Source organism: Hypanus sabinus, chromosome 2, assembly GCF_030144855.1.
Source record: "Hypanus sabinus isolate sHypSab1 chromosome 2, sHypSab1.hap1, whole genome shotgun sequence".
Lineage (NCBI taxonomy): Eukaryota > Metazoa > Chordata > Chondrichthyes > Myliobatiformes > Dasyatidae > Hypanus > Hypanus sabinus.
Window position 1 is genome coordinate 162,071,719 of NC_082707.1, and position 26,126 is coordinate 162,097,844.

At 39.4% G+C, this 26,126-nt stretch overlaps 1 protein-coding gene across 4 annotated transcripts in view; it reads left to right on the top strand.

Moving 5' to 3' along the window:
• The window catches only part of nin (ninein (GSK3B interacting protein)), a 149,918-nt gene that overhangs the window by 96,773 nt on the left and 27,019 nt on the right, over positions 1–26,126 (top strand). For all 4 annotated transcript variants that reach the window (XR_009509322.1, XR_009509323.1, XM_059958089.1 and 1 more), the window contains exons 12-19: positions 789–899; positions 4,810–4,899; positions 9,282–9,420; positions 9,744–9,865; positions 10,811–11,349; positions 12,507–14,189; positions 16,319–16,444; positions 19,917–19,986. Coding sequence is in view for 2 of the 4 variants with exons in the window: in XM_059958089.1 (XP_059814072.1) it covers positions 789–899; positions 4,810–4,899; positions 9,282–9,420; positions 9,744–9,865; positions 10,811–11,349; positions 12,507–14,189; positions 16,319–16,444; positions 19,917–19,986 (2,880 nt within the window). In the remaining 2 variants the exon portion in view is untranslated. The remainder of the gene's footprint in view (positions 1–788; positions 900–4,809; positions 4,900–9,281; positions 9,421–9,743; positions 9,866–10,810; positions 11,350–12,506; positions 14,190–16,318; positions 16,445–19,916; positions 19,987–26,126) is intronic.

A 26,126-nucleotide genomic window follows, 5' to 3' on the forward strand; every position in this document is an offset into this window, starting at 1 on the left:
AAGCACCCAGAAGTCCCTATGCTAGAAACGCCACACAGGCAGCACTGTTGGTCATGTTTGTGCCTGAGTTATTGGAGAGGTGAGGAAGTAACTTCCAGCCGCGTTACTGTGCTGCCTGGGTGCGAACGCGAAGGAGCTTGCGGTAGGTTCTACCTCCAGAAAGAAGACCGTAATCTTTCACAAGAGGTATGAAGAGCCTCTAAGCATTCTCACACATTTGCTTCAAAGTTCAAAGTAAATTTATTATTGAAGTATGTATAGTATATGTCACCATATACTGCCCTGAGATTCATTTCCCTGCATGTGCCCAGAGTTGAACAAAGAAATGCAAGGGAATCAGTGAAGAGCCACACACAGTCTGACAAGCAATCACTATGCAAAACTGTGCAAATAAAAACAAAAGATAATAATAGTAATAATAATAAATAATACTGAGAACATGAGTATGAGTGATGCATTGTTAACTAGAGTATGCAGAAATTAAAAACACCTTACACAATGTGGCATGTGTAGGCAATTGATAGAATATGGGTGGGGAGGACAAAACATTGTTAACAGGTGCTTGATGGTCAGCATTGACTGATGATATATTTCATCTACAATAAAAAGAACATCAAATTCATTTAATTAATCATGTATCATAATTTCTCAGTTTTGAATTTAAATACTGAATATCCGCACAAAACTGACACGACCTTCCACTTCGTGCTTTTCATTGTTTGTTAAGATATTCTTTCTGAACATCGGTGACCTCTGCTTTACCTGATGTGGCTTTTCATGTCTTAAAGGAAAACAGTCGGCTGGAGAAGGAGCTTTTAGAAAATTCAGAGAAGCTGTTTGAATCTGAGAAACTAACAAAGAAGCTGCAAAAGAATCTGGACACCATTTTGAAAGATAAGGTAATTGGACAGGATTTGTCTGAGCCCATTTTTGGAGAAATGCAAAATTGAATGTGTCTTACGTTATTTACTTAAAGTTTTCTCTACCAGCCTATAAGTTTTCATGCCACCAACCTACCCATTCTACACCTACTCATCTCTCCAACACTGTCCTGACCCATCTATCAACTTGCTTGTCTGCTTATTCCTGTCCAGTTACACCATGTCCGGGAAGGCAAAATGTCTACTGTCCTCTCAGCCCAACTCTATTGAGCTGCTGGATATAACCCATTTACCCACCCCAAGTGATGATTGCACATCAACTTCCTCCACTAATTCCCATAAACTTATCTCCATAAATGTATCCCCATTCCAGCTACTCCTTTTCTCCTTGACTGATGCCAATCCTTCCCTCATCCTGGCTTTTCCTTGACCACCCACTTGACATTCCTAGCCATAAACTTCATTTCTGGTTCATGACAACCAACTCCTCCCGCTGCGTATTCCTGAACATTGAGGCTTCTTGTAATCAGTGAATCCCACACTCCTTTAGACGTTCTAGTCCAGTGATGGTTAGTAAGGACGTCAAAGAATACTGGGAAAAGGCAGCAGAATGGGGTTGAGAGGGATAATAAATCAGCCATGATGGAATGGTGGAGCAGGCTCGACGGGCTGAGTGGCCTCATTCTGCTCCTATGTCCAGTGGTCAACCCCCTCTTCTTACTGAATCTCAGTCTGTTCTGTCATCTGCTCCTATGCAGGCCTCTCTTGGCTTCCCACAAAACCCATCCACCACACCCCTTTCCTCAACACAGTCTAGACCCAGCTACACATTTTGCTCTGTGCTTCAGTTGATTCGTGTAGTATCTGTTCAGTAAGACCTATCAATCTGCAATATTCAATTTCCAGCATTTTTTGTAGAAAAAAGAAATGTTCCTTATGTGAATAAAAGTTTAAAAAAAAATAGAAAACCTACGGCACAATACAGGCCCTTCGGCCCTCAACGTTGTGCCGAACATGTCCTTACCTGAGAAATTACTAGGCTTACCTATAGCCCTCTATTTTTCTAAGTTCCATGTACCTATTCAAAAGTCTCTTAAAAGACCCTATCGTATCCACCTCCACCACTGTTGCCAGCAGCCCATTCCACACGCTCACCACTCTCTGAGTAAAAAAACTTACCCCTGACATCTCCTCTGTACCTACACCCCAGCACCTTAAACCTGTGTCCTTTTGTGGCAACCATTTCAGCCCTGGGAAAAAGCCTCTGAATGTCCACACAATCAATGCCTCTCAACATCTTATGCACCTCTATCAGGTTACCTGTCATCCTCCGTCGCTCCAAGGAGAAAAGGCCAAGAGCACTCAACCTGTTTTCATAAGGCATGCTCCCCAATTCAGGCAACATCCTTGTAAATCTCCTCTGCACCCTTTCTATGGTTTCCACATCCTCCCTGTAGTGAGGTGACCAGAACTGAGTACAGTACTCCAAGTGGGGTCTGACCAGGGTCCTATATAGTTGCAACATTACCTCTCAGCTCCTAAATTCAATTCCACGAGTAATGAAGGCCAATACAGCATATACCTTCTTAACCTGCGCAGCTGCTTTGAGCGTCCTATGGACTTGGACTTCAAGATCCTGCTGATCCTCCACACTGCCAAGAGTCTTACCATTAATGCTATGTTCTGTCATCATACTTGACCTACCAAAATGAACCACCTCACACTAAACTGGGTTGAACTCCATCTGCCACTTCTCAGCCCAGTTTTGCATCCTATCAATGTCCTGCTGTAACCTCTGATAGCCCTCCACACTATCCACAACACCTCCAATCTTTGTGTCATCAGCAAACTTACTAACCCATCCCTCCACTTCCTCATGCAGGTAATTTATAAAAATCACAAAGAGTAAGGGCCCCAGAACAGGGCCCCTGAGGCACACCACTGGTCACCGAACTCCATGCAGCATATGACCTTTCTACAAGCACTCTTTGCCTCCTATGGGCAAGCCAGTTCTGGATCCACAAAGCAATGTCCCCTTGGATCCCATGCCTCCTTACTTTCTCAACAAGCCGTGTATGTGGCACCTTATCCAATGTCTTCCTGAAATCCATATACACTACATCTAGTGCTCTTCCTTCATCAATGTGTTTAGTCACATCCTCAAAAAATTCAATCAGGCTCGTAAGGCACAACCTGCCCTTAACAAAGCCATGCTGACTATTCCTAATTATATTATACCTCTCCAAATATTCATAAATCCTGCCTCTCAGGATCTTTTCCATCAACTTATCAACCACTGAAGTAAGACTCACTGTTCTATAATTTTCTGGGCTATCTCTACTCCCTTTCTTGAATAAAGGAACAAAATCCCCAACCCTCCAACCTTCCGGAATCTCTCTCATCCCAATTGATGATTCAAAGATCATTGCCAGAGACTCAGCAATCTCCTCGCTCGCTTCCCACAGTAGCCTGGGGTACACATCATCTGGTCCCGGCGACTTAGCCAACTTGATGCTTTCCAAAAGCTCCAGCACATCCTCTTTCTTAGTATCTACACGCTGAAGCTTTTCAGTCTGCTGCAAGTCAACACTACAATCACCAAGAACCTTTTCCATAGTGAATACTCAAGTAAAGTATTCATTAAGTACCTCTGCAATTTCCTCCGGTTCCATACACACTTTCCAGCTGTCACACTTGATAGGTCCTATTCTTTCACGTCTTATCCTCTTGCTTTTCACATATGAGTAGAATGCTTTGGAGTTTTCCTTAATCCTGCCCGCCAAGTCCTTCTCATGGCCCCTTCTGGCTCTCCTAATTTCCTGCTTAAGCTCCTTCCTGTTAGCCTTTTAATCTTCTAGATCTCTAACATTATTTAGCTCTCTGAACCTTTTGTCACTTTTCTTCCTGACTGGATTTATTACAGTCTTTGTACATCACGGTTCTTGTACCCTACCATAACTTCCCTGTCTCATTGGAACGTACCTACGCAGAACTCCACACAAATATCCCCTGAAAATTTGCCACATTTCTTCCATACTTTTCCCTGAGAATATCTGTTCCCAATTTAAGCTTCCAATTTCCTGCCTGATAGCCTCATAATTCCCCTTATTCCAGTTAAACGTTTTTCTAACTTGTCTGTTCCACTCTCTCTCCAGTGCTACTGTAAAGGAGATAGAATTATGATCACTATCTCCAAAATGCTCTCCCACTGAGAGACCTGACACCTGACCAGGTTCATTTCCCAATACCAGATCAAGTACAGTCTCTCCTCTTGTAGGCTTATCTACATACTGTGTCAAGAAACCATCCTGAACACACCTAACACACTCCACCTCATCTAAACCCCTTGCTCTAGGGAGATGCCAGTCGATATTTGGGAAATTAAAATCTCCCATCACGACAACTCTTATTATTACACCTTTCCAGGATCTGTTTCCCTATCTGCTAATTGATATCCCTGTTACTATTGGGCGGCCTATAAAAAACACCCAGTAAAGTTATTGACCCCTTCCTGTTCCTAACCTCCACCCACAGAGACTCTGTAGACAATCCCTCCATGATGTCCACCTCTTCTGCAGCCGTGACACTATCTCTGATCAACAGTGTCACACCCCCACCTCTTTTGCCTCCCTCCTGTCCTTTCTCAAACAGCTAAAACCCAGCACTTGAAGTAACCATTCCTGTCCCTGAACCATCCCAACTCTCTGTAATGGCCACCACATCATAGCTCCAAGATGTGGTTTACTTGAGATATTAATATCTTGAGTAAAGTATGTTTACTTGAGATACTATATGAGCCTTGCAATAAAAGTCTGGAGTATATTCAACAAAAATGGAAGTGTTAGTGAAAGCTGTGCACATGTGTAAAAAGATGGATTCAATTTTTAAGTTATGTTAGAAATGATATATTCTCATCTCCTGTCAACAGTTTGGAGACCTTGATCCAACAACTGCTGAATTCTTCTTGCATGAGGAAAGATTTGCACGAATACGAAAAGAATATGAACAGCAATTTAGAGTAAGTAATGTAGGAATTGGACTTGATGAAGAACAGTGTTTGTAAACTAAATCAGAAAAGATGTAACTAGATACATGAGCTGACAAAGTGTTGTATACCATTCTGTGTTTCTGTGGATTTGTCCTATTGTTTCTGTAGTATTTAAGCTTGATTTTCTTGTGTTTCTCAGAAAGGTCTTTCGGTAACAGCTTTGGTGATGGTCATGGTTAATGATGTTAAACTCTTGGCGTAGTATTATTTTTTTTCTTTTTTGAAATGACTTTAATAGAACTAAGTTTCAGAAGCTGTACAGAAGGCAGAGCTTCTGCTATACTGAGTGATCAATGTTCTCAGGCAGAGACGCGTTGCTGGGGAAAATTTGAATTGCTTTTAACAGCATGAAGTTCCATTTCCATAGCCTTTTCAATGTCTCAAAATGTCCCAGTTAATTTTACTGAAGCATTTAATAAACAAGCTTTACAAAGATTGAAACAATCAGGGCTGGTGATGCAATTTTTGGTCAAAGGAGAGGTTATAGAAGTATCTGATAGAGAACAAGAAACGCTCATGGGAAAATATTAAGAACATAGGCCCTGGAGTGATTAAATTGAATTGCAATGAGTCTTGTAATTCTTCTTAACATAACAACCACTTTGCTCACAGCAAGATCATAAAACATCAAAGGGACAGTTGATCATTAATATGTTTATCGTTAATGGATGGGGCAGTAAAATTTTAAAATGCTGAGAAGACTTCCCTTCTTCATTGAAATAATTTCATGGAATCTTGTTACAGCTGCAGATTAAAGCTCCAGAATAACAGTTGTCAAATTGTTTGCAAAAGTTTACAACCCTTGCCGAAGGGTTTTGGGCCGAAATGTCGACTGTACTTCTTTTCTCTGGATGCTGCCTGGCCTGCTGAGTTCCTCCAGCGTTATGTGTGTTGCCAAATAGTGTGTTGGAAAGAGACTTTGAACCACATCCTATTAATGTTATCAGCAAAGTAAACAGTCCTTCCACAGATGCAGTCTAGGGAGCATCCTAACATGCTGTATTACTGTGTGGTGTGAAAACTGCACGGCAGCAGACAGGAAGGCTGTGCGACAAGTAGTTGTAACTTCCCAGCACATCACTGGCACCAGCCTACCCACCATCAATGACCTGGAAGACTATAGGAGTAGAATTAAGCCATTGAGCCCATCAAGTCTCTCTGCCATTTCATCATGGCTGATCCATTTTTCCTTTCAGCCCCAATCTCCTGCCTTCTCCCCGTATCCTTTCATGCCCTGACTAATCAAGAATCTATCAATCTCTGCCTTAAATATACTCAATGATTTGGCTTCCACAGACTCTGGCTAAAGAAATCCCTCTTCATCTCTGTTCTGAAAGGATGCCCCTTAAGACTCTCCCACCCTAGGAAACATTTTCTCCACATCCACTCTATCAAGACCTTTCACCATTCAACAGATTTCAGCAAGGTCATCCCTCATTCTTCTGAGTTCCAGTGAGTGGAGGTCCAGACCCATCAAATGTTCCTCATATGATATATATGGAAAGGTGCCAGAAAAGGGCCAGGGACATCATGAAGGACCCCACCCACCCTGTTCATGGACTGTTTGTCCCACTCCCATCATGAGGAGGCTATGTAGCATCCATGCTAGGACCACCAGACTCAAAAACAGTTACTTTCTCAAAGCAATGAGGCTGATCGCCACCTCCACCCACTAACCCACCCCTCCACTACTGTATCATTTCCTGTCAGAGTCATCTTATGTACAGACTCTCCTGTGCTTAGGAAGGGGATAAAATCAATTTGTGTGTATAAGCCATCTTATGTATTCATATTTATTGTATTCTTCTTTATTTTTTATTTCTTTATATTAGTATGTTTTTTGTGCTGTAGTGAATCCAGAGTAATTATTAATTTGTTTTCCCTTGCACTTGTGTCCTGGAAATTACATTAAACTTTCTTGTATCTTGAGGCACAGAGTTTTAGAGATACGGCATGAAAACAGATGCTTCAGCCCACTGTAACCGTCTCACCCGGGCTCATACATAGACTTGGCTCGTTAGCTAACTCTGCTGACTGCCAGTGAGAAGGCCAGCTTTCATAAACGTTATGCATCTAGGGTCAGCATGATTTCGGGTTTAACCAAACAACCTTGACTTGAGTGGCTGATGTGTAAATACTGCCCATACACGGATATTGGTAGCCCAGAAATGACAGATCGTGCACCAGCTTATAAAGGAAGTGTATTTACAAAATTTTCAACTTTAACAAACGATTACAGTAAAAGAAAAGAAAAATAAAAGGGCTCATTACAGTTAAACCACGTTGGAGCTTATACTGGAGTAGTTGGGGGTGTATCTCTTTACTCACGCACTGGACTGCGTGAAAGCAACCTCCCCTCAAAGACGTGGTGAATGAACTGACTCTCTCAGGAGTATTAGCCCTGCCTCCTTGGAGCCATTCATCTGCACAAAGCACTTCTTGCAGTGGGGACTCTCCCTCCAACGACATTCTGGTGGTCCATCTTCGCTTGTGCCACACTCCGCAGCTCCCGCCTAAAGACCCAAAATCAGACTACTGTCCCTCAGAAAACTCTTCCCCCATGGCTCTCTAGAACCTTCTCTCATGGCACATTGCTTTTACAGAAAATTGCTAATTTAAACTATCTCACGGCACAGCAGTAGAAATCTTAACCAGGGCATTACATAAATCTACAGCACATTACAGGCCCTTCGGCCCACAATGTCGTGCCGACCATGTAACCTACTCTAGAAATTGCCTAGAATTTCCCTACTGCATAGCCCTCTATTTTTCTAAGCTCCGTGTACCTACCTAAGAGTCTCTTATAAGACCCTATTGTATCCACCACTACCACTGTCGCTGACAGTTCATTCCACGCACCCACCACTCTCTCTCTGTGAAAAACTTGCCTCTGACATCTCCCTTGTACCTACTTCCAAGCACCTTAAAACTATGCCACCTCATGTTAGCCATTTCAGCCCTGGGAAAAAGCCTCTGACTATCCACATGATCAATGCCTCTCATCATCTTATACACCTCTATCAGGTCACCTCTCATCCTCTGTCGCTCCAAGGAGAAAAGGCCAAGTTCACTCAACCTATTCTCATCAGGTGCGCCCTCCAATCCAGGCAACATCCTTGTAAATCTCCTCTGCACTCTCTCTATAGTATCAACATCTTTCCTGTAGTGAGATGACCAGAACTGAACACAGCACACCACCAAATCTGCACTGACCCTAGCCACACCACCAAATCTGCACTGACCCTAGCCACACCACCAAATCTGCACTGACCCTAGCCACACCACCAAATCTGCACTGACCCTAGCCACACCACCAAATCTGCACTGACCCCAGCCACACCACCAAATCTGCACTGACCCCAGCCACACCACCAAATCTGCACTGACCCTAGCCACACCACCAAATCTGCACTGACCCCAGCCACACCACCAAATCTGCACTGACCCCAGCCACACCACCAAATCTGCACTGACCCCAGCCACACCACCAAAACTGCACTGACCCTAGCCACACCTCCAAATCTGCACTGACCCCAGCCACACCACCAAATCTGCACTGACCCTAGCCACACCACCAAATCTGCACTGACCCCAGCCACACCACCAAATCTGCACTGACCCTAGCCACACCACCAAATCTGCACTGACCCTAGCCACACCACCAAATCTGCACTCCACCAAAACTGCATTGACCCCAGCCACACCACCAAAACTGCACTGACCCCAGCCACACCACCAAATCTGCACTGACCCCAGCCACACCACCAAATCTGCACTGACCCTAGCCACACATTTACACTAATCCTATATTAGTCCCATTTTTAATTGTCCCCACATCCTCATCAGCTCTGTCCTATTCTACAACTCTCTAGGGATAACATATAGTGGCCAGTTAATCTACCAACCCACGTGTATGTGGGATGTGGGAGGAATTCAGAGTGGCCTGAGGAAAATCACTCGGTTACAGCAAGAACATGCAACTTCCACACAGACTGCACTCCGAGTCAGGGTTAAAGCCAGATCTCTAGTGCTGCCAGGCAGTGCTGCTACTAGTTGTACCACTATGCTTCCCCAAATGAGCCAAGCTCTGAAGATCAAAACATATATGTGTCAGTTCCCTTTGAGAAGGAAATCGATTTGTACACTCATTTAGCTTCTAAAGAACTGGTTATAAATGATCACTTGCAGTTTGGGAATAGATGGTGTTACCGAGGGGCAAATAAAAAACTAATTTTAAAAGAAGTTTTCATTTTAAAAAACAGGTATCATTGATTTCTTCATAGTTAGAATCTCAAAGTATGTTCATCACTATGAAATGAGAGATATACATTTCTTTTATGTGTTTAATGTAGGAGCTCCAGGACCGGATTGATGAGCTCCAATCAGAACTACAAGCATATCAGATACAAGGGAAATGTTTTAAACAGTTGCTAAGAAGTTCTTTGGCTGAGGAAATGGAGAGCAAGAATGAAATAGGAGACTATGATCCAGGTACGGTGCCAAGCTTAGGGAGACTTTGTGAAGTCAGTTTGGCTTATCCAATTTCTTTATTTTAGCCACATTTTAATGATCTAAGGAAGTACTGTAGTGACGTAATTTTTCATGTAAGTAATATTAGTTCTGGTTCAGTTAAAGTTCTTTGTTGTCATTCAATCACGTTAATGTGGAACCACAAGTACTCTCATGTTGTTTATCATTGTCCTGAACTCATCTAGGAATCTTCACTTTAAACCAGTCCTTTTGTGTAAGGACAGGAAACTAGTAATTATATCAAGTTAGGCTGCCTTGCCAAATCCTGTCTCTTTCTTTTTCAGCTTTTGATCCCGAGGAAAGCAATCCACTAAACATGAGTTTGGAAGCAGAAATGGCCATTGAACAAATTAAAGAACAACATCAACAGGCAGTTCATAATTTGAAGGCTGAATTAGAAGCAAAGGCAAGTGAGCTACTAGTTATTAAGAATAGATTGACATGGAGGATGAGAGATTACCTGATAGGGGTGTATAAGATGATGAGAGGCATTGATCATGTAGGTAGTCAGAGGCTTTTTCCCTGGGCTGAAATGTCTAACACGAGAGGTCACAGTTTTAAGGTGCTTGGAAGTAGGTACAGAGGAGATGTCAGGGGTAAGTTTTTTTTTATGCAGATTGGTGAGTGTGTGGAATGGACTGCTGGCGACGGTGGTGGAGGCGGATATGATAGGGTCTTTTAAAAGACTCCTGGATAAGTACATGGAGCTTAGAAAAATAGAGGTTTATGTGTAACCCTAGGTAAATTCTAAGTTAAGGACATGTGCAGCACAGCTTTGTCGGCCACAGGACCTATATTGTGCTGTAGGCTTTCTATGTTTCTATGGAATTTTCAACAAAATTATGTACCTCATAGTATTCTGAGGCAGATTCCACCTAATGGCATTTAGCATTTTTGTTGATCAAAATTAGATCGATCAGCAAAGTGTGAGACATGAGACTATTTCTAACAGTGCAACAGGTCACTGATCAGAATAAAATATGTTCAGTTTCTAGATTGTTATTGCAAGATATTATATTCAACTACCTGAATCTTAATAGCCAGATATCGAGGGCGATGGTCTGGGTGCAGGTAGATGGGTTGAGAACCAGGGAGGGTATCATGGACTAGATGGGTCGAAGGGCCTGTTTCTGTGCTCTATGACTCTATTGGGATTAATGATAACTTTATGAGAATGCTGTCCTCCCTGGCTCTTACATTTCACAGAGTTCAGAAAGTTAGAGGCGGCTTGGGTAGGGAAGATTTGGGGTAAGTGCATGCATTTGGGTCTTTGTATAGACATGCCTGTCCATGCAGTATATGTGTCAAAATTGACAGTGCGGTAATTGTCTATGATACTTCTCCTTTTCAGATAAATTATTATGAGGCACAAATGGAAGAATCAAAAGTAAAATATGAAGTAGAGAAAGAGGGCGTTAACCAGGTGCACAACAGAGAGATTTCAAAAATGCAAGTAGAAATTAAAGAACTCAGAAGTCATATTTCATATCTTCAAGGAGAAATTGAAACCCTTCAAAAGTTACAACATTCAATAGAATGTAAACATAGACAAGAAAAGAATGAACTGCTGGATAAATTTAATGTAGAGAAAGCACAACTAGAGAAGCAGTTGAAGCAGGAACATGAAGAAACAACCCGGAACAAAATGGAAGAAGCAATCCAGTCTTTCTACAAAGAGAAGGAAGAATTATTATGTAAGCTGAGTACTACTGAGGCACAAGTGGAGGCGCAAAGAAGAGAACTGAAGGAAGCATTTGTAAAGGAAAAAATGGAGCTCAAGCAGGTCTACTCCAGACAAATTTCTGAGATTACAGAAAACCTTCAACAAGAGAAAGAGGGGTTACAACAGAATCTTCTGCATCAGAAGCAAAATGAGCTGCTGCAGCAAAGGTGAGAATTTTGGGAAAGGTTGGTTCAGAAAATTTGTTATCTATGATCAAACTATGGAGGACATGGAGAAAATCATGAAAGGGGGAAGCACGTCGAATCTTGGATTTATTAATGTTTTCTGATCTAAATTGTGAACTTATTCTTGAGCTTTTATGCTTTTTGGTGAGTCGATTTTCTTGATAATTTGTAGAATATAATAGTCAATGGTTTGTTTGGATTTGAATTTATTTGAAACAGATTAATGGAGGTTTATTTGATCCAATCTTATTACAACCAACAAAACTTTTTAGAAATTTAAAATGTTGATCTATAATTCCATATTTGAAGTTCTTTATTTCACTATATTTTTGTACTCGGGAAAGATCTCTGGTTCTTTTAGCATGAACAAAATAAGCTTTTGCATTCAGTTTGATTTGAGTGTAAACATTAAAATATTTTATTAGTACTCAGATGTATCAACATTTCATATTAAGAACTTTTCACATTAATATTATCAGATTTGTTTTGCATATTCTTTCTGACTCTGATATTTTTCTACCTTCTAAATTAAAACTTGTTTTTAAATTTGTCATTCATTGCACTAAACTGTGATGATGCTTTATTGAGGATTTGGATGCTCTTGAGAAAGTGTTGGTGAGACATTACCTTGAACCATGCAATTAGTGATAGGGGTCCATGTCATAAAAAAGGTTAGGAATCTCTGCATTGCAGGTTTTTTGATGTAGTTACTTTCACATATACTATTGGGTAGGGATTTCTGAGATTTATACCAAATGACAGTTAAGGATCAGTGATATACTTGCAAGTCAGAGTAGCATGTCACTTGGAGAGGAAACCTGCAAGCAGTTGCTATCATGCACTTGCTGGCCATATTCTCCTTGGTTGTAAAGGCCTTGGGTGCTTTTGGATAGCTTGGTGTTAGCTCTAGCTTTTTGTATGTTCTTTTTACTATATAGCTTATGTGTAGTTGCACTGGAATCACTTGTAATGTTTTATCTATAAAGCATGGTTTGAGTTAATGCAATTGGATGGCACTGAGAAATTGGCTCCCTGTGAAATTTTCCTCACTTTTCTATAATCGAGGCCCAGGCTAATTGTGATGCTCTCACTTACAGTTTTCCTATCTGAGGCTGATGTTTTAATTGTTTATCACATAGGAAAAGTATAGAAGATGACTTTAACCAGAGGATTTCTGAGATGGAAGCCCAGTTTGCAAAGGAGCAGCAAACATTCAAAGTTAAGCTCAAAGCAGAAACTTGTGAGCTTCGAGAAAAATATCAGCAAGAACTGCAGGATCTTGAAAAGCAGCTTTATGAAGAGAAAGGCCAGTGGGAATTTGAAAAAGAGGAGCTTTTACAGGAAAATGAAGAAGAAAAAGAAAAACTTAAGGCAATGCTGATAGATGAGAAGGCTCTGTTTTCTCAGACTTTAGCTGAGGAGAGAGACAGATTAGAGAAAACCTACAAAGAAGAATTAAATAAATCAGCTTTTAAACAACAGCAGCTTCAGAAGGAACTAGAAGAATTAAAAGATGATGCCTCTAAAAAAGAGAGTATTTTGACAAATGAGATTATCAACTTAAGGAAGGAATTACAATTACAGAAGAAAGAACAATTGGTTATGTCTCTAGGGAAGGCAGATCACTCCATGCCAAATTCTAAGAAGGTAGAATCTGAGAATGAGGAAAAAATATTGAAATTGGAGAAAGTCAAATTGGAAGAAAAAAATGGGATGACTTCTAATCAACTTGGGATTTCACAGGAGGAATCTGAAACAATGAAAGAATGTTTTTCCGAAGTCTCTGATCTGCAAGAGAGAAATCTGGAAAAAAACATAGACCCCTTTGGTGAGGAGCAGCAGGTTAATTATGAAACAGGGGGAGAGGATAAAAAGATGAAAGGTAGAATTTCTCAGTCAGGGGAGATAACTCAGCTGAAAGAAGAAAGGATGCCCCTGTCAAAAGTATTACATGAGGAAATTAGGACGGAAAATGCAGAGTTAAGCACTGAATTGTTGGAACAAAAGGAAAGTATAGAGGAATCAAAAGTTGAAGCAGCAGAATGCTTAAGCCTGCAGGAAGCTAATTACTTACTTAAGAGAGAAAAAGTGGAATTAATGAAGGTAAACACTGAACTTCAAGAAAAGGTTGAGATACTACAAGGTAAGGTTACAGCTCTTTCACATTCAGAGGCTGTGTGTAAGCTTTCTGAGAAAGAAATCAGATTAGAAAATTCCAATCTGAAAGAGAGAATAAAGGAACTAGAGGATAAAGCATTGGATGTCTCAGACTTGCGGAAAACTATCGAGTTCTTTCAGAATGAAAAGACTGAAATTATAAGCAGAAAGCTGGAACTTCAAGAAAAAGTCGAACAATTACAAGAGCGAGTAGAAGTTCTTAAAAAGGGGCAGGAAGAGTCTGAGAAAGAGTTAGTAGAAGCAAGGTCGCAAATTGTTTCTTTGCAAGACAGTGAAGTGGCATTGGAAGAAAAAACTTTGCAGCTCTCAAACTTACAGAAATCTTTTGAGTTGTTTAAGAATGAAAAAATGGAAATGGAGAAGGAATGTGTAGAACTTAAAGAAAAAGGTGAACTGTTACAGGACAAATTAAAGGTTCTTGCAGATTTAGAAAGAGCACACGAAGTATCCAAGAAAGAAGTAGCAAGATTAAAGGCTCTGAACACAAGTCTGCAAGAAAGAACCAAATACCTGGAAGAGAAGGTTGTGTCCACTTCAGAACTCCACAATCGAAATTCTCAAATTGAAAAGGAGAATACTGAATTAAAAGTTGTTGTCTCCACACTGCAAGAGCAACTTGATCAGCTGCATACTCGAATGCAGAGGTAATGATATTGGAGATTTTATTTAATTTTAGTAAATTCCCATTCCTTGTGATAAACATCACTTGATTAAAATGTGAAATTAAACATCTTCAATGCTTTTTTCCCCAAAACGCATGGACAGCTGACATCTGTGAAATGTGGTAAGCTGGATACGATAGTGGTTTAAGGTGGTGCATTGTTGGTTAAGTTCCGTTATGATACATTTATACATAATTTCTGCTGGATCATAATGCTAGATTTTTCATCCATTGATTATGAATGCTTAACCTCCTTAAAGGCATGACTTGTTGCTATATGAAAGTGCTGTTCTCATAGATTGCTGTGAATGCCCTTTGAATGCTAATTCTGCTTTGAGGTGGGACAATTTCAAAAATTGTAACCATGCATGTTGTAATATATCAAATGGTTACTTTAGTGAAATTGTTGCCCTGCATTAGTATCTCTATCTAGATATCAATAATTTCACAAAGTTTCTTTTTTTTTTTGGTTTTAGATTTTTTGCTGTTATGACTTTCTCATTTTATAATTGAAAGGCCCTTGTAGGATCTTGGAAACTCAGTGGATAATTGGAGGGAGGGGGGGGGGAGTACAATTTTTTTCAAACAGGAAGATAAAGGCTGAATTATGCTTGCAGTACGGGCAAAAGAAACCACTACTATCATTGTTAAAACATAAATTAAATTATGAAGGAACAGTTATAAGAAAACTAGACTTGAAAATTAATGATGCCTTGATCTTAAATTGCTTGCTTTAAGAGAGAGTTTATTCCTAGTTTCCGAAAATCCATAATCTCTCGACACCATTTAACCCTAGGGTTTATATGCAAATATCATAGTGAATAATGTTGTCCCAATATTTTATAATAAAATAAATTAAACATTGATTGGAATAGGCTGGAATTTTTAACTTTTATCAATACCCAAGCAGTTGTAGACACAAAGTACAAATGTCCATTTGAATGTACAAAGTACAAATTTGAATGTCCGTTCAAAGCATGAGTGAAAAAGAATTTTCTTTTTAAAAATCTTGATGCTATACCATGTTATGCAAGCTGCATCACCCTGTTTCATTTTTCAGAAGCATGACTGATAGGTGAATGTTGATGTGTTAACTTCTTGCGCTCTGATGAAATGCAGAACTGCATGTATAATCACCCTGAATGCTGTCCTTTTTACCCATTTGCATGTTCCCATCTTGTCCCCCCAAAATAAAGATAAATATCTGACTGCACTTTATGAGATAAATGGCAAAAAATTATGACATTAGCTTTTACATTTTCTCATGTATTTGTGTCAGTTTTAATGCATCTGCATTGGTCTGTGGAAACCCATCTAAAATGCAAGAACGATTGTTATTTGTTTGCAGTTGACAAAATTCAAAACACTATTATGCCTATCATCTTTAAATTATCAAAAGCAACCTTGCCTCACAATCAGAAGGTTAAAGGTTCAAACCCTGGTCTAGATATTTGAGCACATAATCTAAATAACTATTTCTCTGGCACACTGAGGGCCCTCTTAAGTAGGCTCAAAAGATGTTTTCATAAAAGCTTGCAGAACTGAGGTATGTTATTTTCCCTGTACCAACTGTTTGGAATAGTTATCCAATTAGCCCCATAGCCTTGCTCTTTACCTATTTACAGCATTTTTTTTTACTTTTTATGCAAATATCAAATTACTTTTGAAAATCAACACTAAAGTTTTCCAGATAATACCAACTCATTAAATTTTTTTCACACTTTATATTTGCTAGCTCTCTCAAAATTGTCTTCTGATTACCAAATATTCTATCATGGAAATACTATTTCCACTTAAAATATAAAAATCCTTGTAAGTTTTAAACACTTCTATTTCCCCTCAACTTCCTCTGCTGTGAAGACTTAAACCTCATTTCTGTAATAGTAAAAGAAGGCCCTGGCTTCAAATCAATTTCCAAGGTGCCATGTGAAGGATCTTGACAGCCTTCCAAAAAACTTGAAATCAAAATTGGACACAGGAAATAATTGGGGCACAACCAGTGATTTATAAAAGTTTCACACAAATTCTGTTTAGTTCTTTACTTATTGTCCATCTGCCAATAACTCAGTAGTGTTGCTCAAATAACTACAGTCTTTCCTATTTAATCCATAGTAGTGAATCTGAAGTACTCGCCGATAGGAGTGATATATGGAAAGATCAAAAGACCACACCAAAGGCGGACAAAGAAGACTATCTGTCGAAGATCCTAGAAATGAATGAAGCACAACAGGAGTTAATGTAAGCTGCTGCAGAAGTTTCAGCATGTCTCTCTGATAATCACTTCAAATTAGATACAAAATAATAGCACCACACAAAAAAATCACGTAATTTCTGATTAACACCAAGCCTGCCACTTTTAACACTAATCACAATTAAAGTTACCGTTTAGAGTATTGTGCAAAGGTATTGGGCACCCTAGATTTTTTTTAATATGGTTTCAGATGGTGTGACCTCCACAAGCCCTGATCTCAACATCGAGGCTGTCTGGGATTACCTAGAGAGACAGAAACGACTGAGACAGCCAAAATCTGCAGGTGAATTGTGGCAAGTTCTCCAAAATGCTTAGAACAATCTACCAGCCAATTTATTTTTTTTTTACAAAACTGCACGACCGTGCACCTAAGAGAGGATTGATGAAATTTTAAAGGCAAAGGGTGGTCGCACCATATATTGATTTGGTTTAGATTTTTTTTTACTGGTTACTGCTCTTTATAGTTAGTTTTTGATATTTAAAAACTTTTCACTTCACTATTTTTGACAGCATCTTCACTTTAGAGAATTTCTTTACATGTGCCTTAGACTTTTGCAAAGTTCTGTATCTCCTGCGATTCCACTGATTGGCTATTGTAGTTGCAGGAATTAGACCCTGTACTGTGACCTGACTTTCTGTAGCACCTGCAATCAAGTGCTTGTCTGAACAAGCTCAGGTCACAACACTGCAGAACACCCTTTGACAGGTGGTGAAGCCATGTCCCAGACTGACAAACCTCTTAAAAAAAATTTATAGTGTAGGTGACATTTAAAAAATTAATTAAAATATTTTTTAAACTACTGAAAAATACTAAGAGTATTAAAATTTAACTACCTAAAATGAAGCTGTTTAAATACTTCAAGACATTTAAATGAGTTTATACAAGTGAAATATAAACTCAAGAGATTATGCAGATGCTGGAAAATGCAGAAATTAAATTTACAAGTAAAATAGTTTCTCATACCCATTCTCCATCAGAATGGACATGAACTCCAGTGTGAGTTGCTGGGGAGTTTCACCAACTTTTTGTTCCCACAGTAGAGCCCTTTAGGATTATGATATCAGGTGATAATTGAAGAATTATTGGTGAATATCTTTCAGCAAGTTGCTCGTTTACTAGGTGGAATACTGAACATTGCTGTACAGGGAAATGACATCAGCTTCTTGTTTTATCCTGCACCATATTAATAAATAGTACAGAATTGTTTTAGACTACTATACTTATGAGCTTTGTTTTGCAATTGCACTTGAATTCTAATTAGAATCACATAAGCGTTGCAATGTACAGCACTCAAACTGGTCCTTTTGATCCACCTCATCCACTGTGACCAATGTGCCTGTCTACAGTAATCCCATTTGGCTATATCTCTCCTGGCCTTTTCTTTCGAGCACCTGTCCAAAATCTTTTTAAATATCATAATTATATCTGTCTCACATCCTCCTTTTTGCTGGTCATCCCAGGTATTCACCATGTTCTGTGTGAAGAACATACCCCTCAGATCATCTTTACATTTCTCTCCTCACTTGTTAAACTGACCACTATTTTAGACCTTCCCCCCCCCCATTCAAGGAAAACGTTTTTGACTATCTAACATATACAGCTAACATATCACTCATAATTTTATAAACCCTTATAAGGTCATGCCTCAGTCTATATTCCAAATGCAATGAACCCAGTTTAGCCCTATGACTACAGTTTTCCATTTAAAACAACATTCTGGTGAGTCTTCTGCTCTCTCTCTATTGCTACTACTTCCTTTCTATAGTGCAGTGATGAAATACTCTAAATACAGTCCAACTAATGTTTTGTAGAGCTGCAACATGATGTCCCAACTCTTATATTCAATATCTTGGTCTTTAAAGGTTAAACATACCAATGTTCTTTTCACTACCCTGTTCATTTGTGATGTCATCTTTAGGGAGCTATGGAATTGTACAATAAATCTGCAATTTATTTGCAATGTACTATGAGAATTTGCATTACCTCATATTTATTTGGATAAAAGTCCATTTGCTACTATTCTGCCCAACTTTTCAACTGTAGCCTTAGACAACCCTACAATTACGCTGTCTACAACTCCACCAATTTTCATGTTATTTGCAAGTTTATTAATCAAATCTACTACACTCTCATTCAAGTCGTTTCTGTATATGTTACAACAACAAAGATCCTAGCACCAGTCTCTGAGGTACACCACTTGTTACACATTTCTAGTAAGATAAAACACCCAAAAGCAGTACCCCTCATTCCTATCACAGTTTGCTAACATATGTAAGATACTTTGTGCCATAACTTTCTAGACCGGCCTACCATGTGGGGCCTTGTCAAAAGCCTCACTAAGATCCATGTAAACAATGTCTATCACACTGCCCTAATCAGTGTTTCCAGTCACCTCCTCAAAAAATTCGGTCAGGTAGTGCAGTCTCCTCTTCACAAAACCGTGCTTGCTCCTCCTAATCAATCTGCCTTTCCAAGTCAACGTAAATGCTGTTCCTCAGAATTTTCTTCAAAAACGTCCCTACCCTAGATATAAAGCTGATCGGCCTGGAGGCTACACACTTAACCTTACTGTCTTTTTGGAACAAGGTGACAATATCGGCTATCTTCCAGTCTTCTGGTACTTCAGCCGTGGCCAACGAAGATGCAAATTCCTTACATTTTTATGTTGCTATTTGTTGCACAAATAATTTAAGATGCAATGTTCAGTGAATATGTAGATATCTAATAAAATGTGTTTGAGTTTACACTGGATAGTTAGAATACAAGCAATAGAAGAGGTAACCTTAGGTTCTGTAGTCTTGATGTGAACAATAGTGGAATATTATAATGTATTATTTATAATTTTATGCTGTACGAATTAAAACAAAAAATGTTTTCTTCACCTAACTGTGGTTAAATTAGAGCAATTTTGTTCACGTATCTGGGTGCCTCAGTGACTGTCAGTAGATCTGCTTTCTTGATTTTTGTTTATACAGTATTTTCATTTTTTCTCGTATTTTACTTTGGAGCATAAAACCCTTCCAAATGTCGTCAACAGTAATTCAAGTCACGGTTTTCATTCTCACACTGAAAAGTGGCATCTCTGTGAGAATAACCAGGTTTAATTAAGCCCATTACCATACCAACTAAGGCAAGTCAAACAACAGCTTTACATCATCTCAGAACTTCCAATGATCAGCTAACATTCATAACATCCCTGCAAATGATTTAATTCAGTCGACCACTTGAGCATAACCAGATAGCTTGTGTCCAACTGTTGTAGGCTACATTTACACTTTTGACTGAAAATGCTTCCCCTTGCTGGTTATTTGTTTGGATGTCATATTTTGACCTTATGATCATGAGCAAAATATTGATCAAACTGCAGGAATTTTGGTAATATTAATAATTGGCTCTAAATTCTGGTATATTCTCTGATAGAAAGTAGAACACAGAGCTAATGTGTACTTTTCTAACAGGCAACGAGTGGAGATTTTGATTGGAGACAAACTAAATGCTCAGAAAATGATAGAAGTTCTGAACAAGCAGGTATGTTCTCATCCCTTCTAATAATATAAATCTTATTTATTTATTTATTTATTTGTTTGTTTATTAGAAAATTACAATGATAAAATAGTAAGAAAGAGAAAAAATGGTATTAACCCTCCCCCCCCCCTTAACCCTTATCTAAAGAAAGAAAAAAAAGAAAGAAAGAAGAGAAAGATTGCCTGGATATCGGAGGATCCCCACATGCTCCGTGGAGTTCAAAATAATTTTAATTTTTATTTTTACTTTCCCCAATTACTTTATAATTTTATCTTCTAAGGACCTATGTATCTAATCCTATCTTTTGTAGGTATGGGAGCCAAATTTTCAAAAATATATAATATTCATTTCTTAGATTGTATGTAATTTTTTCAAGTGGAATACAACTATATATTTCATTATTCCAACGATCTATAGTTAAATATAAATCAGATTTCCAAGTAACTGCGATAACTTTTTTGGCTACTGCCAATGCAATTTTTATAATTTTTTTCTGACATTTATTCAATTTAAGTTTCGGTAATGTCCCTTCAATGTCTCCTAATAAAAATGATATTGGACTATGTGGGAGTTGTACTCCAGTAATTTGTTCCAATAAAAGTCTTAAATTTATCCAAAATGATTGAATTTTAAAACAAGACCAAGTAGAATGTAAAAAAGTACCAATTTCTTGATTACATCGAAAACATTGGTCAGACATATTTGAATTTAATCTATTTATTTTCTGTGGTGTTATATATAATTGATGTAAAAAATTATATTGTATTAATCTAAGTCGAACATTTATTGTATTTATCATACTATCAGAACATAATCTTGACCAGCTTTTTCCATCAATTTTAATATTCAAATCAGATTCCCATTTTTGTCTTGATTTATGAATTCCTGATTTAATTGTCTGATTTTGAATCAAATTGTACATACAGGATGTAATTTTTTTAATTTTTCCTTTTCAAATTAATATTTCTATTTAACTAGGTTTTGGCATCAACATTGTTTGACCCAGCTTTTCTCGTAAATAAGCCTTTAATTGAAAATAACAGAGAAGAGTGTTGTTTGATATTTTATATTTATTTTTTAATTGATCAAATGACATCAATATACCTTCAAAACAATCACCTATATATTTAATCCCCTTTTGGAACCAATTATGTAAAAGTTTATTATCCATTGTAAGAGGAATAAGCCTATTTTGAATTAAAGTTCTTTTTGCTAATAAAGATTTCTTTATCTCATCGTCCAGATTTACCTTATTCCATAAATCAATCAAGTGTCTTAATATAGGAGATTTTTTTTCCCGTATCCATTTGGATTCCCATTTGTATGTAAAATTTTCTGGTATGTTTTCTCCTATCTTATCTAATTCTATTCTAATCCATGCCGGTTTTTCTTCATCAAAAAAAGATGCAATAAATCTAAGTTGATTTGCTTTATAATAATTCTTAAAATTTGTAAGTTGTAACCCTCCTAAATCAAATTTACATGTCAATTTTTCCAATGATATTCTTGACATCTTTCCTTTCCAAAGAAATTTCCTATTTATTCAGTTCTTGAAAAAACTTTTGAGGCAATTGTATTGGTAAAGTTTGGAATAAATATTGCAATCTAGGAAATTTATTCATTTTTACAGCATTAACTCTACCTATTAATGTTATTGGTAATGTCATCCATTTATCAAGATCCTCTTTTATTTTTTTTAATAATGGCAAATAATTTTGTTTATATAAATTTTTTACATCATTATCAACTCTAATACCTAAATATTTTATCCCATTTATTAATAATATAAATCTGAGCAAAGCTCTCCATTGATTGATTTATTCTAAGTATATAATCAGTTACTGGGTTAGTTTTGGAACATGGAGTTGTGACACATACAGAATTTATTTGCTTAATCTGTAGAACAGCTGCTGGAAGCCACTCGTAGCAAAGCTCAGAGAAGTTTTATGTATTATTTATGTTGGCTCAGAAAGAGCATTGTCATTTCTGGGATTTCAAATTAAAGGAGGAATATTTTCTGGGTCATTTTGTTTTGTAACTGCAGCACAGAACATGTGGCCCTCCCTGGACTTTGTCCTTGAGTTATCACATCGCTGACCACCACCAATTCCCAGCAGACCCACTCGCAGTCTGAGACACCACGAAAGCCAGGCTGTTCTGCAGCTTCTCTGACCATTGAGCCTCAAATGTGTCCTTGTGTTTACTATGTAGGCCCACGAGGAGTTGGGCTCAGAATTCACACTGGTACATGAAGCAGCCAACTTGCTGACTTGGATATTGGTTGGATTGCTTGACCAGATTATATCAGGAAATGTTTTCACATCTCCTGATATAATCCTGAGCATTGATGATAGCCAACACACGAATCCTTGTCCCTAGACTGTCATTGTGTTGGTGATTTCTGTCACTGATGTTGTCAAAGTGGATTGTCGTATAAGAATAAGCTTCGATTTCCACCAGACAATTTTTTAAGTTATCATTTTGATATGCAAACCTCCCCCTCCCCACCACTTCTCTCCTTTCTTCCTTGCATTAGTCCTAATGCAATACCTTGAGTCAAAACATCAGCATTTAGCAGTTCCTTTCTCTCACAGATGCTGTTTGACCTACCAAATTCCTCCAGCAGATTGCTCATTTGTTCATTGCATAGCTTAGTCTTTTGCTTTCAAAATAAATGATGTGCTGGTTAATTTCTGTTTTAGGAATCTGATGGAATATACAATATACAATGGGATATATGGGATATCCCTCTGCTAGGGGAAGTGGGATGGGAAGAGTAAATCTACTTCAGGAAACACTCCTTCACACAGCTGGTATTGGAAATCTTGAGACACGCGAGACTGCAGATGTTGGAATCTGGAACAAAAATCAACTGCTGGAGGAACTCAGTGGGTCAAGCAGCATCTTTAAAGACAAAAGCTTGGTCAGCGTTTCATGTTTTAGGAGAGTCCTGACCAGGGTCACGACTCAAAACATTGACCATCATTTTGCCTGTACAGATCCAGTGACTTCCTCCAACATTTTGTTTTTCTGTGATGGGAATCTGGAACTGGCTCTCCCTATGAACCATTGTAATTGGCAGGCTTTGTTCATGTGTCATTTTTTAAATCGCTTCAATAACCTGAGCAACATACACAAAATGCTGGAGGAACTCAGCAGGTCAGGCAGCGTCTATAGAAATGAATAAACAGTCAACATTTCGGGTCGAGACCCTTCTTCAGGACTGGAACAGAAGTGGGGGGGGGGAGGGTGACACCAGAATAAAAAATGTGGGGAGTGGGGGGAAGGACGATCAGCTGGAAGGTGATAACTGACGCCAGGTGGTTGGGACTGGAGAAGATGGAGCCTAATAGGAGAGGAGGGAGAACTGTGGGAGAAGGGGCACTGGGGAGGGTGATAGGCAGGTGAGGACAAGAGGTAAGAGGACAGAAAAGGAAATAGAAGAAGAGGGAAGGAGGAGCAAAGAAAAACAATAGCTGGAAGGAGAAATCATTGTTCATGCCATCTGTTTGGAGGCTACCTGAAAACCCCACCCTGAGAGAGGACTCATTGTGGCAGAAGAGGGGGTCGTAGATTGATATGTTCAAACAAGAATGGGGATAAGATTTAAAATGGTTGGATACGGGGAAATTCTGCTTTTGGCAGATAAAGTGGAGGTGCTCAACAAAGCAGTTCCCCGCTTTGCATTCGGTCTCGCCAATATAGAGAAGGCTACATCGGGAGCACTGGATACAATAGGAGAACCCAGCAGACTCACAGGTGAAGTGTTGCCTCACCTGTTTGGGGCCCTGAAAGGAGGTGGTGAGTGGGCAGACATAGTTTTTCTGTTGCTTGCAGGGGTATGTGCCGGGGGAAGATTAGTGGGGTGGGACAAATGGACAGGGGAATCACTGAGGGTGTTATCCCTATGGAAAGCACAGAGCAGGGGTGGGGGTTGGGGAGGTAAAAGCGTGTTTGATGGTAGAACCATGTTGAAGATGGCGGAGGTTGCAGAGTACGATGTGTTGGATGCAGAGGTTTATGGAGTGGTAGGTTGGACACGAGGAGCTCTATCCCTGTTAAGGTAGCAGGAAGATGGGGTGAGTCTGGATGTCTGGGAAATGGAGGAGATACAGCTGAGGGCAGTTTCAATGGTGGAGAAAGGGAAACATAATTCTTTGAAGAAGGACGACATCTCTGATGTCCTGGAAAGGGAAGCCTCATCCTGGGAACAGATGCACAGGAGATGATGAAACTGAGAAAAGAGAATAGGGTTTTTTTTTACTTGACAATAATTTTATTGTTTTTTTTAAATAAAGATAACATAGTGTAAAGGAGAATTGTGCAGTGCCTAACAAATGTATCAAATGTACAATTCACATTCATGAAAGAGATGCACCCAAACATCATCACCCCACCCCTCCCAAGAATAGCATTTTTCCAGGAGCCGTCTAGTCAAGATACCCATGGGAATTGGTAGGTCTATAAAAGATGTCAGTAGACAGAAATGGAGACACAAAGATCGAGAAAGAGGAGAGAAGTGTCAGAAATAGACCAAGTGAAGTTAAGGGCAGGGTGGAGGTTGGGATGAAATTGGGGAGCTCAGCATGGGTGTATGAAGCAGCACCAATGCAGTCGGCAGTGTAGTGCAGGAAGAGTATTCCCAGGGAAGGCTTGGAACATGGACTGAGAATGAGATATTGTTGAGGATGAGAACCAGTTCTGCTAGATAGAGGAAGCTGGTGGTGGAGGAGAACGGGATGGGTCATTTGTTGAGAAAAAAGCAGAGAGCTTTAAGGCCTTCTTGGTGGTGGATAGAAGTATATACGGACTGGATATCCATGCTGAAAATGAGACGGTCAGTGCCAGAGAACTGAAGGTTATCGAGGAAATTGAGAACCCGTGAAGTATCAAGGATGTAGGTCGGAAGGAACTGAACCAACGGGGATAGAATAGAATCAAGGCATGAGGACACAAGTTCAGTGAAGCAGGAGCAGGCAGAGACAGTGGGCCTACCCAGAAAGTCAGGCTTGTAGATGTAGGGTAGGAGGTAAAACAAGCAGTGTGGGGTAAGGGAAATGTGAGTTTGGTGGCAGCATATGGGAGTTCTCCATAGTTGATGAGATTAGTGATAGTGTTATGGCAATTTTCTAATGCTCCAGAGTGGGGTACTTTTCAATGGGTAAGCAAGACGAGGTGTCTGAGTTGCCGCCTGGCCTCAACAAGTTAAAGGTCAATCCACCACACTACAACAGCACCCCCTTTGTCTGCAGGTTTGATGAAAGTTGGAATTGGAATGGAGAGAGTAGAGGGCAGTGCATTAACTGTGTTCATTTCTGGGCACCTCACTACAGTAAGGATGTGGATACTATAGAAAGAGTGCAGAGGAGATTTACAAGGATGTTGCCTGGATTGGAGAGTATGCCTTATGAGAACAGGTTGGGAAACTTTGCCTCTTCTCCTTGGAGGATGAGAGGTGACCCAATAGAGGTGTATAACATGATGAGAGACTTTGATCATGTGGATAGTCAGAGGCTTTTTCCCAGAGCTGAAATGGCTAACATAAGGGGGCATATTTTAAGGTGCTTGGAAATAAGTACAAGGGGGATGTCAGGGGTAAGTTTTTCCACACAGAGAGTGATGGGTGCATGGAATGCACTGCCAGTGACAGTGGTAGAGGCAGATAAAATAGGGTCTTTTAAGAGACTTAGATAGGTACATGGAGCTTAGAAAAATGTATGTGGTAGGGAAATTCTGGGTAGTTTCTAGAGTAGGTTACATGGTCGGCACAACATTGTGGGCCAAAGGGCCTGTAACATGCTGTGTTCATTCAGAAGGGCTAAGGTTTGAGGAGGGGAGAGGAGTGCTGAGGTTGAGCTGGTTGATGTGTCATTGGCATTTAGAGATGATAAGATCTGGAGAAGGCAGAGAACCAGAGTGGGGTGACCAAAAGGAGGAGGAGCGTTGGAGACACGAGAAGGGGTCAGTGGTATAGCATGGGGTTGAGAGCATGTAAAGTTCAGCAGATGTAGGTGGGAAGGAACTGAACCAAGAGGGATAGAATGGAGTCGAGGTATGAGGACACAAGTTCAGTAAGTTAGGAGTAGGCAGAGACAGTGGGCCTGCCTGGACAGTCAGCTTTGACGTTTCAATAACCTACCACC